An 18,214-nucleotide genomic window follows, 5' to 3' on the forward strand; every position below is an offset into this window, starting at 1 on the left:
CGAGACAAACTAGCAGAGCAGAGTGCACGTCTGACAGAAATACAGCTGCGGAGAGTACACACGATGATAAAAGTACCATTATTTGGATAAATGTTAACTACAAACTGCTTCACAACGAATATGACATCCTTATAGGGTCACGCTGGACAGAATATCAATTAAAGCTGCTTATGCCCGGGAATTAATCGTGAATGAGAAAATGCTACAAGATGCTAAAACATATATTTACGTCTAAATACTTGCATATTTATATGTTATGCCTGCTTTAGACCACGGACAGACATAACACTAACACTATGTTTGTTTTCACAAGGAAAAACATAAAAGCAAGTGAAGTAATGAAACAAAAACAATTTATTAACAAAGAAAAAGGCGTGCACTTTAGCCACTCGAGAAGAAAACAAAATACTAAGGCTCTTTGAAACCTCGAGGGAGTATCCTCACTTGTTTCAGAGTGTACCGGGAGGTCAGGTGTGTGTATGCTACAACTGCGTATTGTCTGTATATGATTCTAAGTACGTGGGTGTGTACGAAAGAAGCTCTCGCTAATGTGTGTGTGTGCGCGTGCATGTGCACTTTCAAACGTCAGTGTCAGGCCAAACCTCCCCTTTTTTTAAACGTTGAGACTAGCTGCGGGGCTTTTCAGATGGGCTTTCAGCAGAGACGTTTTGTTTAAACTTTCTGAGGCACTCACCCCATCCTTTCAGTCACAACTTCAAGTTGGAGGAGAAAAAAAAGGGGACCAATGGCTAATGAACGTGACGAAACCACTCGCCTATCAGCTATCTGTTTCTAAAGCTCCGTCTAGCCTGCCGAAGGGAAAGAACTCCTGAACCCCCCAAAAATGAGCCTCTGATACCCCTGTTCTCAAAAGGCAGTCCAGCACCAGACGGACAAAATTAATGGAAATATATAACAATCTGAAATTAACTTCCCATAGCCACCAGCTACGTTTTAACCAGGAGTTGAGGAGAAGAGAGGGTGAGTGTGAAAGAGAGGCTGAAGAGAGAAAAAAAAGAAAAAAAAAAACCTATTACGGCTTCACAACCTCCTCACACACTTTTATAGACACACACATACACAGAGTAGCTAAAATAAAAGAAAAAAATACTTTTCCTACAAAATTTTCAAATTCCTTTTAAATAGAAAGTTTCAATGATTTTTGTTTTTTAGTTGCTAAAAACTGTTTTTATTATTTTATTTAAAACTTGATTTCAAAACAATCTAAGATATAAAAATGGTCAAGCAGAATAAGTTAGTTTAGCATACAAATTAATAACAATAATACCAAAGCAGTAAGAGTGTTTTTAATCTTAAAAGTAACAAGTATCTATATGTCCTTTAAAGAGTCCCAAAAAGAACATGGTAATGATTTTTTAATTGATACAAATACACATATACCCCAAGACGAACTACAATAATTAGCATTCAACTGAACAAAAATGTAGCATTGTCGTACAATCCGTTTATTGATGGTTGTCAGTTCAATGCTTATTAGTATACTTAGTTAGTAGTATACTTTCTGATTAGCACAATATATATTATTATGGCCCATTACTAGGGATGTTATTACAGAGAAAGCCCATGTCACTCAAGCACAAAGGGACAAAGTCTGGATTTCGCTAGGAAAGGGATTCAACATTCTAAATAGACCAAGAATGACCTTTCCCCCTAATACACCACTTACAGCAGAATTATCTTTTTAACTATTTAACTGCTGTCAGCGATTTGTCAGAGTGTGGCAATTACCAACCACAGCTGAGGACATTCAAGAAAAAGAAAAAAAAAACAAAACACTTTATTTATTTAGTTTGCAGCCATGGAAGACATTTATGTGCTGATAAAGGTAAGTACGAATGCAGTGATTATCTTGTCATTTGTGAATTTTTCCTTCTGTGGTTATAATAGTGAGAAGCCAGTTTCTGCCGTTCCTTTTGTTCTTTGTCGCGTTTGACGCCTCTGGATGTGAAGAGCAATATTCATAGAGTTCGCAAACGGAGATGCATCAATTATAGGAATCATAAAGTATCTTTCATGTTGCTTTTATTTTATTTTTTTTCATTTTGGACGTTTGATAATTCACAACTGTCACGTCAAAATGACTACACGTGTCTCAATTTCCAAGTATCCGGAACTGCAATCCGACGTCTAAGGTGCTGACTAACTCGCACTCTTGAGTTAAATGTCATTGATGAGTCAAATGAACTCGCCGGGCTATTGTTAGTACGTGTACGTGTGTGAAATACATGTGACCTGAATATGAGACGGCAGGTCAGTTTGAAGTCCTCTGAGATGGATATAATGAAAAATACATGCTGAAAAATGGCAAAAGAAAGCCACATGGGCATAGACTAGTTGTGAAACCTCAAGATCACATTAGTTCATTTTCTGTGGAACAAAATGTAATAGACACACACTCAAAAAAGCTAAGACAACTAGTGAGGAAGACGAGGAAAATAGGCTATGGGGGTAAACTGTCCCGCTCAACAGTGAATGTAGATTGGAAAAGCAAGTGAAGAAATCTCATTCTCCACACACACACCTACACTGCTCTCATCTACTTTAGTCTATGCAAAAGCAGTTACAAAGGATAAGCAGTGCCCCCTAGTGTTTTTATCAATGTGAAATGAGTCCAAATCAAGAGTGTGTCCCCTAAGAGAGGAAAAGAGACAGTGATGAGGGGTAAATCGAGTTGTGGCATCACAGCAGAAAAGCCTGAGGAGGACGAGCTGGAGAGAAGGGGGAGGAAAATGAATGAGAAAAGGGGGAGAGAATAAGGTAAGAGGTTAAGGGAAAGGGGGATGGGGTAGCTGTGGAAGGGTATATAGAAGAATTCTGACACTGTCAAGATAAGAAGTCGACTGTAATGATGCTTTTTAAGGTGTTAGAGAGCTGGCCAAATAAAAGCAGTTGTCCGCTATAGCCAAACACACACTGCAAGACTGAAGCTCACTTTTATATATAAAGATGGCGACAAAAAGCCCCACTGTTTTGCTGCAAATGTGAAACAACAAAAAGCATCAAACTGCAAACTTGCAAGCCCTTTCTCCAAGTTGTTTGGTCACATGTTAAGAAGCTACTCTCGTATGAGAGTCTGTGTGAGAACAAACTGCAGCTACAGTTGGGGAGAATTAAGTGCAAACATCTAGCATTTAATTAATAGTATTAAGTGTGAGAAAGTGAGTCTTTAAATGCACGTAGGATGTCGAGCTTCAGTTGTGTATTGTGTGTTTGGCTTTATTTGAGGAATTTGTGAGAGAAACTTCTAATAGTAATGCACTTTCAGCCTAACCCATGCTGATTCAATACGGGCCTACATCTCACAGACAACGAGGTGTAGGTTCCACCTCTATGACACCTCAATCTGACTTCCGGTATGTGTGCCAATGTGACCACTTTTATGACCAGCAAAACCTACAAGCATCCGCAGTGGGACGCAACCCCACGTCGCCGCCACAGTCGTATGTCTTAAGATGACATCAAAAGAACACCACAAGCTGTTGATGCTCCCTTTTACCATCTCTCCAGTATTTCACACAACCCACCATAATTCACAGCACATAAAACCTTAAAACGGCACATAAAACAGTTCATCTCTTTTCAGTGTCGGCTTCCCGGGCTTAAAAATTAAATATGTTTTACCGCAGGTACATAACTAAAATATAGAGTAAAAAAAAAGGGACTCGTAAAAGATTCAAACAGGATTTGACTACGTGTTCAGAAGCGGGAAGCTCGTGGCTCTCTCTGCAGGAGCACTGCGGAGGCGAGCAGACTTCCACAGTAGGTCCAAATCTATAGAATAATCGGCACTGCATGGACATGTGTGATGTTATGAATACCCAGAATGCTCTCTTATGACATGTGGGGAGAGAAAGTTTGACTCAAAGAGCACACGGTGCTATAAAACATGCTGACATTCAATCAGTTTTAAAACACATATGGAGGGGAAAAGCAGAATGCTGAATGAGAGAGAATGAGAAAAAAAAAAAAGTACTGAGGAGGTAAAACATCTGAAGCTCATGGAGAAACCGATATCCAACATCCTCTGAAGGTGCAGAGTTCAGTGACATTTGTGAAGTGTGGTGGTTCTCTTTTGTAGAGCACTTTCACAGCTGTTTTTCTTTCTTTCTGGCCTCTTGTTTTCTTGAATATGGAATATTGCTTTTCATTTTTTTTTTTTTTTTTAATCTTTTTTTAATGTCGTTCCAAATCATCCGGGCCTAATTTAAACCTTTTCCTTAAAGGGTTAGTCATGCAAAAATAAAAGGTCTGTCATTATTTACTCACCCTTATGTCCTTCCAAACCTTTTTTTTTTTTCTTTTCTGTGGAACACAAAAGTGGATATTTCGAGAAGAGTTTTTAAAAAAATATTTTGAAGTCAATGGTTACCAAAACTGTTTGGTTATCAACATTCTTCAATTTTTTTTTCTTTTCTTTTTTTCATACAGATTTAAAATGTCTTGTTTTATTTATTTATTTATTTATTTATTTATTTATTTATTTATTTATTTATTTATTTATTTATTTATTTATTTATTTATTATTTCACTATCAATCGCAACCAAGCAATTGACAAAATGTCCTTTTGTCATCACTTGTTGTGTTTGGTCATAAAGAAATGCTGACTAACTAACATGGGATAAATAGCTGCTTCAACTGTTATTGTTATTGCTTTATCGTGTCGCACCTGGTTAGGACACAGTGTAAGGCTTCCAATTATGAAGAGGAGACAAAGCACAAGTGAAAGAACAAAGAATGTGTGTATCAGAGTGAGAGACAGAGGCAGAAAATCAAATTTGAAAGATGGAAGGATGTTGTCCTCCTGGACTAGCCTTAGTCCCGTGTGCAGACCTTGCCGTAGGCTCAGAGGGAGAGAGATGGAAGGAAGGAAAAGCATGTGGAAAGGCGAAAGAGGGATCTGTTTGTTCCTGAGGTCATGTGCGGCACAAAATCAAGAAGAAAAGGGGTGTGTTGAACTGTGTCAAAGATGACCTGCAAGAGTAGAATGTAACAAAGTTTCCCTCTAGGACACACACCATTAGAAATTAACCAAAGTTTCTCTCTAGAACACACTCCGTTTTACATCATTAATGCCTAATGTTCTTAGTCTCTTAAAGGAATTATGAAAAATCCCCCTTTTCCTTTATCTGTTGAAATAAAATGTACAATATAAATATACTGAAACTTTCAAAAGTCAAAAACTTCTTGCCAATATTACACTACCATTTAAAAGTTTGAGGTCAGTAAGATTTTTTTTTTTTTTTTTAAAGAAGTCTCTTATGCTCACCAAGGCAGCATTTATTTGATCAAACATAAAGTAAAAACAGTAATACTGCGAAATATTATTACAATTTAAAATAACATATAATTGAATAAAATGTTATTTATTCTTGTGATGGCAAAGGTGAATTTTCAGCAGCCATCACTCGAGTCTTCAGTGTGTTATAATCATTTAGAAACCATTATATGTAGGGCTGCACAATGATTAATCGCGATTAATCGTTTGCAAAATAAGTGTGTTTACGTAATGTATGTGTGTGTTCTGTGTATAATAATTATGTATATATAAATACATGCACATACATGTATAAATTTAAGAAATATATACATGTATAAATATACATATTTATATATATTTTATATTACATATAAATATTTTATATATAAAATAAAATATTTTTTTCTTAAATGTATACATGTATGTGCATGTATTTATATATACATAATTATTATACACAGAACACACACATATATCACGTAAACAGACTTTTATTTTGCAAACGATTAATCGCGATTAATCATTGTGCAGCCCTAATAATATGCTGATTTTATGCTGATATATATATATATATATATATATATCTATCTATCAAGAGTTTCCTACTTAGGGGTTGGAACATCTAGTTCTATTAGCTTTACTTATATATATATATATAAATATATAATATATATATATATATTTTTTTTTTTATTATTTTTTTTTTTTTTCCATGACTCCACAATTGTTTGATTAACATTAATGTAACAGACAGCCTATACTGTATATTACAGCCTACTATACCAAACGGATCTAATACAATGTTACACATCAGATGTTTTTCCCCAACAGTTAACCAAATGATCACTTAAGACATAACATATAATGTTTGCGTGGATACTCGCCAAGACAGATTTTTTTTAATTACTGTAATTCTGTTTATATGTGTAGATCAGGAACGCATGCTGAGGCGTCTTTGTGCGCACGCTTCAGATCTGTCAGTCAGCGCAAATAAGATTGTTTTGTTTACATCAGCATGAGTTTGAAAATCACATTTCATTGGTTCAGACTCATGCCATCGATAATTCGCTATGCATATTCACAAAGTTGTAATGTTGCACTTTACAAGAATTCATGGACAAAGAAAAGGTACCCCTTCTCAATAAGCATACAAATAAAGTTACTTTTAGATGTTTAATGGCTATTTGGAGCATTGGGTTCGCTAGACGAGGTCTTAATGAACTAATTTATTGAAAATCGATCAAAATTGACATTTTTCACTTGTTTTGCCTGTAGCTCGAAATTAGCCAGTGCGTATTCCGACTCATTTTGCCAGCACGGATCACATTTATCTGAAATAGAATCTCTGTAACATTACAAATACCTTTATTTTCAAGTTAAATATCAATTTAATAAATCCTTGCTCAATAAAAATATTAATTTATTAAAAAAAAAAAAAATCTTACTGAACAATAAGAGTTTCTTATTCCGCACTCTGACAACGGAAGTGATGTCTAGCACTCATTGAAGTATATGCGCGAGACATCACTGCCGTTGTCAGAGCGCGATCAGACCTCACTAAGCGAGTGCTGAACGCAGTTGGACATAATGGTGTATTAGAGGTAAAAAATTATATAAATACTGTTCGGTTTCTCGCACAAACCGATCGTTTCGTGTCTTAGAACATCAATGTGTCGTCACGAGCCGCAGGGTTTAATTTGGAAAAATGCAAGTTTTTTTTTTACTCTTATTTTTCGAGTTCCCATTCACTCCCATTATTTGACTGACAGACAGAAACGGTTGAGTTAAAAATCATCATTTGTGTTCTACTGAAGAAACAAAGTCACCTACATCTTGGATGCGCTGGGGGTAAGGGGATAAAAATCTAATTTTCATTTTTGGGTGAACTATCCCTTTAAGTTACTGAAAGATGGGGCAATGCTATAGGTATCGACAACAAACCTGAAAGTATTGACACATTTCAATGTTAGACAGTCAACAGAGTCAATTTTTTAATAGCACTGTATAAATACATAAGTAAATAAATAAATAAACCACATTAAGAGAGAACAATCTGAATAGACTGAATCAAGTGAATTGTCTGACCAATACAGTCTATGATTCCTGACTCCTGTGTTTGATTCAGACTGATTCGCAAATCAATTTGACTCAATATATTATATCTCTGCACCCAGTTGTTCTCTTTCTCATCACACAAAATCCATCTGACATTCTGTGATCTAAAACATAATTTTTTCCCCATGTTGTGGGCACTACTTCTAAATAGCCGTTTCACAAGAAGGTAAAAAAATAAAATCGTAAAAAATAAAAAATATATCAACTGTTTTTAGTGGAAGACAACCTTGACTAACATTATAAGTAGACCTCAGGGAGAAAAAAATGAATAAAATGCTAAAAAATTTATGAGTGTATGACTAAGCTGTAACTCTGTATGTGTTCCATATACAGTATCTGTGTGCTGTATCTGTAAACACTGTTCATTACCCACCCTCAACCAAGGCATGAATACACATCACATGACCCTTCCCTCGCTCTTGGTTCCCCTCAGTGCAGTGACTATTAAGATATTGGAGGCAAAGTTTCTTCCTCTCCTCTCTCCCACACTCCTTCCTCCTGCAGGTTGGGGAGGATGCATTTGAGGTGAACTCTGCATAGCACTATCTCAGGGAAAAAAAAAAGAAAAAAAAAAAGTGATCAATGTGGGGAGGCGATGCGAGGTTCCCTAGGACAAGCCAATCAATGCGTGAGAGGAACCTTGCCCAGGGCCCTTATGCAAATGGAGGCACGTCCGGTAACCCCGGGAGCCGACATGTGCGTCAGATCAATGGGCCGCTGCATTAAAAACCTTACAGCTATATCAGATGCCTGCCCACTAAATATGTAATGATGAACCCCTTAAGATTTCACTGTGAGCTCTTTAACTAGCGGCAGAGGCACATATGTGAAAGCGAAAAGCTCGATCTGAACAGCGAGAGACATATGGGATTAAATCGGACACTCGATTACTGTCGTTTGCTGCTGACTGATAAATTTACCGTATATATCATCAGACCTGGAAATTAGGTTGAAATATTCGAAATGGTAACGTGACATAGACGCTAAACACAACAGAATGCTATAACAACTATATAAAGGCTATTTTCCATTAGCATGGGACGAAATGAAGTGTCAAACAGACGTCTGAAATATGTCTGTCAAACCATGACAGGGCTCATCACGGATGTTCAATGGCTTATTGTAATACATAATTGCATATTCTATTAGGCGGTACTCATAGCGATATACATTCACATGCAAATGATTTCGTCCAGATGAACCACACAGAAGATGACAGACAATAAGCAGGCATAACAAACACGTCTATGTCAGCGCAGACGCATAAACACTGGCGCGCACGCCGCAATCTCGGAGTTACACATCAAATCAAAGTCTCTTCTCACTTCAAAGTGTGTTCTGGACACACAGACACACACATTCCTGGAGCGTGTCTTATCGTCGGTGTGAAGATAGGCCACTCTGCACAGGCGTTTGCTGATAGTTTATTTATAGAAATAGTGGAGCGGGGTGATTTCTCTTATCGTGCGCTCGTTTCGGCGTGAATTTATCCCTCCATCCATGTTTATGCGCTAAACTCTCTGAGCCTGTTAACAAGCAGTGGCTAATTAAGCTTGTGACAGAGAAAAGATGAAGTGGGGGAGGAAAAAATGAGAGAGGGAGGGAGAAAGACAGACGGAGAGAGAGTGTCTGAGTTAAATGCACAAGGTTGACCTCGCATAACTGCGGCAGCCCAGCAATGCACAACACTACAAAAGTTGAAAATACAACCGTTTTAAGATGCAATACAACTGAAGACACAACGGCGAATAAAGTTACAATGCATATAAGTGACAACACACACACAAAACAAGCACAACAAAAGTACACCATAACAAATAAACCATATACAATGGAAATAAGCCATAAAGAATTAAATGAATGAAAATCAAAATTCAGTATATATTTTCAAAAAATATAAAATGAAATACACTATCATCACAATACAATGACAACTTGAAAATTAAATCTAAAATTACGCCACAATATAAATAAGCCACTACATATATGATAAAACCACAAAACAACAGAATTACTCCACAAAACAAATTTATGCCACAACACAACAGAATTAAGACACAACGGCAAATAAAAAACATATTAGCGACAATATAAAACAGATTTACAACACAAATAAGCCTTAATACAATGGAAATAAGACACAAAACCAGTCTTTAATTCCCCTCAAGTTGTTCCAAACCTCTATGAATGTCTTTCTTCTGCTGAACACAAAAGAAGATATTTTGAAGAATTTGGGTAACCAAGTCAATGGAGCCCATCAACTGTTTGGTTACGGGCATTCTTCAAACCATCTGCTTTTGTGTTCAACAGAAGAAAGAGATTCATATAGGTTAGGAACAACTTGAAGGTGAGTAAATGACAGAATTTTCATTTTTGGCTGAACTATCCCTTTAAGGCCAAAACAAAATTACACCACAACAGAAAACACAGCAAATCGGATTAAAACAACAAAGGAACAGAATTACCAATGGAAACACAATGGAAATAAACCCCAACTCAATGCATATAAGTGACAATACAACAGAAAACTAAGAATTATACCACAAACAACACAAATAAGCCACAACAACACAATAAAAGACACAAAACAATGATAATAAACCATAAAACAATGTATATAAGTCAGAACATCATGAAAATAAGCCACAACACAATGCAAAAAAGCCACAACACAACAAAATCAGCAAAGCCAACAAAACCAAAAATAAGCCAGATAAAATCACAAACCAACAGAATTACTCTATAACACAACGTGTTATTTATGCCATAACACAACAGAATCAAGACACAACACAAAGATAATAGTTCACCAAACAGCAAAAAATACGCTACAACAATATAATTATATAAACAAAACAAACAATATACAACACAATATAAGGACAGCAGAAATCAACATAAGTTTCCTACAACACAACAGGAAAAAGCTCCATTGTTGTGCCTTCGGATTTGAAATATTGAAGCAGTTGTGTGTGAGAAGATTTGTAAGAAGATCCTGCCTGGAGATCTGTTCTTCTTTGTAATATTTAGCAGATACATTGTCTATACTGTCGTTATAAAGTCAATAAAAGGCAGCTACTATTTTCATTTTACCAAGGTGCCATATGTTTAATATAATGTTCTCTTGAGGTGGATCTGTAATGAACAGACATACTCATAAAAACGTCTCACAACATTTACTGAGCAGCGTCAAAACTCGTTTAACCCAAAACAGCTGACACAGGCTTTTCCTTCATGATAAACACAAGCATCCACACTTATAACAATTTAAAGCATCCCTTACAAAAATAGTGAATGCACTACCATATTCATGTATGACCGTATGTACATGTTACTTTAAACAAATACCATGAAACAGATTTGGTGTGTATGTAGACTGAAAGCGACAGTAATTACTCGAAGCACACACAGATCTCCACCCCCTCTGTGACCCTGTTTCAGCGTAACACACCTGGACGGCAAATTGATATCAATTAAAAGCTGCATGCAGACGGGCTTCCATTCTCCAACAACAATCTGTGCATGCTAGATTGCTCGTCATCTTCTAAAAACAAACAGAAATTAATGACAAAATGAGGCGGAAATACATAAATAAGCCACTGACGAGCTTTAGTCAAAGCTCTCTCTCTGGTGAATCCCTCACAACAGAAGTCCAGGAGGGGAAAATTGGGTTTGAAGCAGCCCGTCATAAATCAAATAAATTAATAAATAAATAAATAATAGAAAATAGCACAAACAGGCAGATAAAGAAAACAATGCATGGAAGGAGGTAAAGAGGAAAAAGACAATCCACAGTGGGGGAAATCTTTTACAATGTTGATTGTCAGGATCTCCTTTCAAGCTACAGAAATGAGCCACACACTAAGGTGGAGTGAAGGGTCTGGGAAGACTGTGTGCTGTTAATCAGGAGAATTCTCCAACAATGCAGAGATCCAAAGAAAGCCTTGGTCTGTGGCGTAAATCATCTGATCCGGACTTAGGCCCATTTCACCATCACACACTGATAGACCTGATCATCAACGTTCAAACAAGTATCAACACGCCTGAGCTTCAAGTGCTGGCATCACATTAATGCCACTTATTTAACTGAACGAATCTCAAAGGGTTAAATGTGGTAATTTCATTGCTTTATATTGAGGGGGAAAAAAATAAATAAATAATGAATATTTTATGTACTGGTATTATTAACTTCATCCACCATTCAAAAGTTTGGTGTTAGAAACACTTTTTTGTAAGAAATACTTGTATTCAGAATGGAAAAGTGACACTAAAGACATTTATAATGTTACAAATAATTTCTATTTCAAATAAATGCTGTTCTTTTTAACTTTCTATTCAAAGAATCTTGAAAAAAAAATATCAACAATATTATTAAGTTTTTAATAGTTGTTTTTAAAGGTGAGAGTTGTTTTCAAAGTCCCCGTTTTGATTTTGCATGTTGTCATTTGTACTTGCAACACAAATTACAATATTACTGTTGCTGGAGTATCGATATTGTAAAGCAGAGACCTTATATTGACACTAAACACATAGACCTCTCAAGAGATGTATAATTTGCTTACATTATTAATATTTTTAAACAGTAAAAGAAAGCGATGTCAAGCCGAAGGCGGGTCAATGCGCTTTAAGAGCATGTTACGCATATTAGAATCATTTCTGAAGGATCATGTGATTGAAGTAATGGCTGCTAAAAAAAAAATCAGCCTTGTCATTTCAAGAATCAATTGCATTTTAAAATATATTAAAATAGAAATCAGTTATGTAAATTTTACAATATTACTGTATTTTTTCCAAATTAATGCAGCCTTGATGCGCATAAGAAACATAAAAAGGGCTGTCGGTTGTATTAATTTTGTGAGGGTTTTTTAATAGACTTTTCTTCCAGAAAAATGTCCACTACTGCATAAAAAGACACTCTAATACTGAATACAGGGCTGGACAGAAATCTCTGCAATTTTGAATGTTTCATATTTTATATCAGTCTGCAGCAAGTGCATCAGCAAGATATCAGACCCATTTGTCCAAGCAGAAGGTTTTACAGACAGCAGAGCTGTTTAAGACCGCAGTCTTAAACTATCAAGAAAAAACAGCATAACATAAATGTTATAAATGAAAGACAGCATAAGAAAAAGTAAGAAATCTTGTATTCTGGAGTTCAATTGACTATGTTTTAGTGCTGCAGGCCAAGATTCATTATTCAGGTAAAGAAGAGAAACCAAAACCTTGGTGTCTAGATTGCAGCACCTCAGAGTCAAGTGGATATCTAGAAACTGAGCTTTGATGCATCTCCATCAAGCCCAACAATAAACTTTTCACCACACTGGCCATAAAATGTAAAAATGTATAGTGATGCTTTTTAGTCATGACTATATTTACATTGCAACCACCTCTAATACCTTATTCCTTGCAGTTGACGTGTTTAAGGGTGTGATCATACTTGTAGTTTAGATCTCTTGGTTCTTTTGGTCCGGACCAAAAACAGAAAAAAGAGAGGAAAAAAAAAAAAAAATGCGCAAAGGAGTCGAGACAACACCAGGAATTCCTCTGCCACACACACAAATGAAGATCTGCTGCAAGGGGATGTCTGTTCCAATGCCTGTACTGAACTGTAATGGGCAACATTGCTCCTATCATGAGAAGAACGAGGTATTCTTAAGCATTCTATTCTTTTTAGGGCCGCATCTTGTGACATCACATCCTGTGTTTGGTTTGTTAGGATGTCTTTGATCAATGTTGGAGTCGAATCGCATCAGAATTCCTTTATAAGTGCTGGGTCTCGGTCCCCTTATTTGGTTCACAGCAGGGTTCGGATGGCAGCAGTCACATTTATTCAAATGAACCACAGTAACAGAGCAATCACAACAGTTCATTTTAATCGAACCAAACCTGCAAATGTGAACACACACTTAGACTCTGATCCACACATGCACAGGTGTGTGAACAAAAGTGACACAACATACACTTGATTCATTTATTTCATCAAAGCTGTGGGCAACCACATACTGGTGCAATGGGAGGCAGATGTACGTTTGCATAACTCGTTACGTAATGTGCCCCATCTTCTTCAATCCGGCTGCTCTTTTCTCTGGCAGAGAGTCAGGAAGGTTATGCGGAGCTGAGCTCTGCCCTGATGGCTGCTCCCACAGGCCTCCAGCTAGATTCATAGATGAAAGCAACCACTGGAGCAGCCAATGCAGCAATCAAACAAGATCAGATGGAGAAAGAAGAGAAAATGGGACAGGTATGATCAGGTGAGATGAAGGGCAGTGCTTCACAACTGGGTTTGATCCAGGACCCAGATTTCACACAAAACATTAAGTGGCAAGCCAACATAGTACCATAACTGTTTACAGCACAAAATTGAAGTTGGCATGAAATGGAAGTTGCGATCGCATTTTCTTCCCTATCGTGACGTATATCTGAATTAAATGCTTTTCTGAAGAGAGAAGAAAAAAATGTAGAGCCAGACTTGATTTTGTCCATTGGGAATTGATTGGATCATTGGATAGTTGTTGTTTGCTCTTGCTGTGATCTCATATGAGTTGTCCTGAACGAATGACTCTTAAGAGTCTGATCTTTTTAGTAACTCAGACACATACTTTATAACAAGTGTAGTTCGATTCCAGATCAACAAATGATTCTAATGAATCTGATCTTTTAAACTAATCAAAAACTTTCTGAGCAACTAAAGTAGTCCGACTCACGGACAAATGATTTGAATGAGTTGTTTCTTTTAGTGAATCAAACACATACAGAACAAGCAGTGCAGTCTGATTTCTGAAAGAATGACTCTAATGAGTTGCTTCTTTTTAGTGAATCAAGCATGTTCAGGTTATAGCATGTGAGACTTAAATCAGTGGAATTGCTGTTTGTTTATGACAACATGTGGTTACAGAAGGACATTATGAATTTTGTTTGTAAAGTAATACATAGTTTGATATAGAAACGTTAAGTAAACAGAATCTTTAAAGGGATAGTTCAACCAAAAACGAAAATTAACCCCGATTTACTGACCCGCAAGCCATTCTAGGTGGATATAACTTTTTTTCTTTCAGATGAATACAGAGTTATATTCAATAATGTCCTGGCTCTTCCAAGCTTTATAACGGCAGTGAATATAGGATGAGATTTTGAAGCCCGAAAAAGTGAAACCATCCATCATAAAAAAAAAAAATATCCACATGGCTCTGGTGGGTTATTAAAGGCCTTCTGAAGTAATAATTTTAAAAATATCCATGGTTAAAACTGTAAAAACTATAATAACTAGCTTTGTCGACTTGCGCCAAAAGAGTAACCTCTGATGCCATGTAGGAGTAGCGTAAGCTTCGACTCCTCTCGCTGTTCAAATAAATAAGGTTGGGCAACAAACACAAGCTCCTCTTCTCTTATATTAAAATCCTCCAACCATTTCCATTAAAAAAATTCTCTTTTTAGACTTCTATTACATGAGCGGTGTTTTGTTTTGCTCTCTCCTCTGCGCATCCGCGTTCGTCATTACGTCATGCGTCGGGTCAGAGTTCACTCTTTCGCCATAAATGCGTACGGTCGTCTGTCGGAAGATGGCTATTTTAGTTTTTAAAGTTTTAAATATGGATATTTTTCGTACACAAACACATCGCTTCGCTTCAGAAGGCCTTTATTAACCCCCTGGAGCCATGTGGACATCTTTTATGATGGATGTTTTTTTGGGCTTCAAAATCTCATCCTCTATTTACTGCTATTATAAAGCTTGGAAGAGCCAGGACATTACTTAATATAACTCAAATTGTATTCGTCTGAAAGAAGAAAGTTATATATACCTAGGATAGCTTGACGGTGAGTAAAGTTTTGGGTGAACTAACCCTTTAAGAGGAATCAGAACCAAAATCATTAAATTCTTTGCAGTTTCCGTTACTAATCATAGATTACTGAACACCAGGCACAGGGCAACGTCAACACGATAGATGTAGAATATGCATATCCGGGAATGTATCCATATAGACCTGCAAATTTGCAGCACATACTTCATTAATGGTCGAGAAGTTCAATCACATTCAGTGCATACTAAGCTAAGGGAATTTGGAGCCAGCAGAATGAAAAAAAGAGTGGCAGACAGTTAGAAGAGAACTGTTTGTCTAACTCAGAATTCATGGCACAGATATGACAAGAAACAGAGACTGTTGAAACAGGAGCACAGCGATGGAATAGTGAGCCCTGACATAAAGCTATCCAACCCTGACGCACCACTCTTACTTTAAGGCACACTTTGATGTATCTGTAATTACTACATACTGCCTTCGAAAAGAAATCGAAATTCAATGGAAAGAAAGAGAGGGAGAGAGAGCCAACATGCTGAAGACATTAATCGGACTGTGTTTGATGTGCCTGATCAGAAACGTATTTGTTAAGAGTTAAAGGGAGCATTAATTAAGCCACAGACTGCCTGTTTTCAGGCAATCTGTTATGATGAGCTAAAAATTTCTTCTCAACTCTGTGTCCACCTTTTCCATCTTGGCCTCTAATTTCTTCACCTTGAATCATTACTTAAGACATATTTACAAGTCACATGCACGGCCCTCTCATTAAACACAGTTACTGCCAACGAAGTGGTGTATAGACAATTTGTTAGGGCACCAGTCAGTATATTTAAAAAGAAAATAAGAAAATTAAAATAAATACATAAATACTTGAAAACAGTTTCACTTGAGGAGTGACACAGTGTTCTAACCAGAAGTGACACTACAGTACGACGTGACAAAATGTATCTTTTTTATGATAATCAGAGTTTTTGTCCAAACCAGCCATAATGACGACGATACACAATGATTGTCAGAGTATTCTACTGTAGAAACGTTTCTATTTCTGTGACATCATGGCTGAAATACCATAAAAACTGACAATGATAATCTCAGGTCTGATTATGTGCTTTATTTAATGTTTAAATAAATTATTGCGAGTTTGAATATAATTTTGCCTTTATAGCCATATTGAAAGCAACAATTGATAATTCAAAGCAAATTAAAAATAAACTAATAAAAAAAATATATATATATTATTTATGACTTAGTTTCATTGCGAATACATTGTGCTTGCAGATAGAGCTGTGATTTGGTGATTGGCTGTGATTTCTGATTGATTTGGTCACGTCTCGTAGTCGTGTCGCATTTGGTGTGGACAGTCAGATTGTTTGCTGTATTCTTATTGCATTGTGTCTGGTTAGGATATTTAGTTATAGGTTCATCTACCAAACTATAAAAAATTAAGTATGTCAAGCAGCTAAAATGATTAATCAACTTTAACTTGAGATGTTATGCATGATCTTCATTAGATATATAAAGATGATCTATGTTCGATGACAAAGTTCAATACAATTCCTGCCACTCCATACCAGAAACAATCAAACCAATGAAAGGCATGAGCATGGTTTGTAAAAGAAATAGTGTGTTTAAGTGAGCATTCCGCCTGTGTGTGTGTGTGTGTGTTTGAAAGCGACGGAGGGAAAAAACAGGGATGCATCAGAGAAAGACGGCTAAACAGATCTCTGGAGGAAGACCGCCATGCCTCCACCAGCGAGGGGCTGTCACGGCCACAACGCCACATAAATATTTAACAGTTATATTCAAATTACGAAACACAGAACCTCCTGGCTCAGATAAAAACACATATTCCTGGAATTATCAGAGGAATGCTAAGTCTCGGCCATCCGCTTCACCCTCCCTTCTCTCTCTCAAAGAAAAGTGGAACGGGTTCATGAAAAGTGCTCTCATGTAGGTGTGTGTGTGTGTGTGTGTGTGTGTGTGTGTGTGTGTGTGAAAGAAAGCAAGAAAGTGTGTGTTTATGTTAGGTCAAAGGTTAGACAGAGGCTCTGTCCTTACAATGCGCACACCTAGACTAGTAGAGATTGTGACAAGCCACCTGACCCTTGACCCCGGAGGTGATGTACCACAGGGAACATAGCTGAAAACTTCACAAGGTTAAGGTAATATGGTCATAATTTACTTCTGCTTGTGTCTTTCGAAACATGTGTGACTGACTTTCTTCCATGAAATACAAAATCTGAATGATCTTTGCAATATAATGGAAGAAAGAACAATGTACAGGAACAATGTAAAAGTACCTAATAAGACTATATTCCAAGTCTTCTAAAATCATACAATATGTGAGAAAAAGATCACAACATTATTCTCTAAAAATCTTCATCTTCTCTACAGTTCTCAAAAATAGAACTGTCGCTGAGTTGAGATCGATCACGTTAAACCACGAATGGCTTTTACCATCAGTGACTTCAAACCTGGCAGCATATTTCAGCTTATTCTAAAGGATGAAAAATGTCTTGAGAAGAAAAAGTGCAAATCTAATGCTAAATAATTAAATGTGAAGCCAACTTCCAACTACTACCAGTTTCTTAAAGGTACATTCTTCAAACACTGGAACCATTTAAGACAATGCAATGTGGGGCAATGAATGCTTATATAGTACAATGTTCTAAACTGATGACGAGATCCTCTCAAACATAAGATTTACAGTACAGTGAGGGAAAACAATTACCATCTTTGAACAGGCTACAGTACGAAAATGACATTCAATGGATGGGAGGTTTTTGAAAGGCACTAAAAATAAGGATGTCTACATAGGGCACCACATTTTTGGAAATGCCCAAAATGTTATTAGATCACAATTTTTTTATTAGTTATTTACTAAAACACACTAATTTAACATTACATTTTGAGGTTAATGGGAAAAAAAAATGGAATCTAGTAGCCTAATAATTGCACAGATTAATATAGAAAAGAAAAGAAAAGAAAAGAAAAGAAAAGAAAAGAAAAGAAAAGAAAAGAAAA

General features: G+C 36.5%; 2 protein-coding genes across 7 annotated transcripts in view; one reads left to right on the forward strand and one right to left on the reverse strand.

Annotated features, from left to right (window-relative positions):
- Positions 1-18,214, forward strand: part of nr2f1a (nuclear receptor subfamily 2, group F, member 1a) — a 143,524-nt gene that overhangs the window by 104,021 nt on the left and 21,289 nt on the right. The window lies entirely within an intron of this gene.
- The window catches only part of arb2a (ARB2 cotranscriptional regulator A), a 198,276-nt gene that overhangs the window by 79,973 nt on the left and 100,089 nt on the right, over positions 1-18,214 (reverse strand). For 3 of the 6 annotated variants that reach the window (XM_067407214.1, XM_067407215.1, XM_067407217.1), the window contains exon 9: positions 4,288-4,323. The exons of 1 other annotated variant lie outside the window; for it this stretch is intronic. In XM_067407214.1, the coding sequence (XP_067263315.1) occupies positions 4,288-4,323 (36 nt within the window). Of the gene's footprint in view, positions 1-4,287; positions 4,324-7,258; positions 7,937-10,955; positions 13,574-18,214 lie in introns of those variants that run through there. 2 more of the 6 variants (XM_067407218.1, XM_067407219.1) reach the window with 2 other exon arrangements.

The sequence above is a fragment of the Chanodichthys erythropterus genome, chromosome 13 (assembly GCF_024489055.1).
Source record: "Chanodichthys erythropterus isolate Z2021 chromosome 13, ASM2448905v1, whole genome shotgun sequence".
NCBI lineage: Eukaryota > Metazoa > Chordata > Actinopteri > Cypriniformes > Xenocyprididae > Chanodichthys > Chanodichthys erythropterus.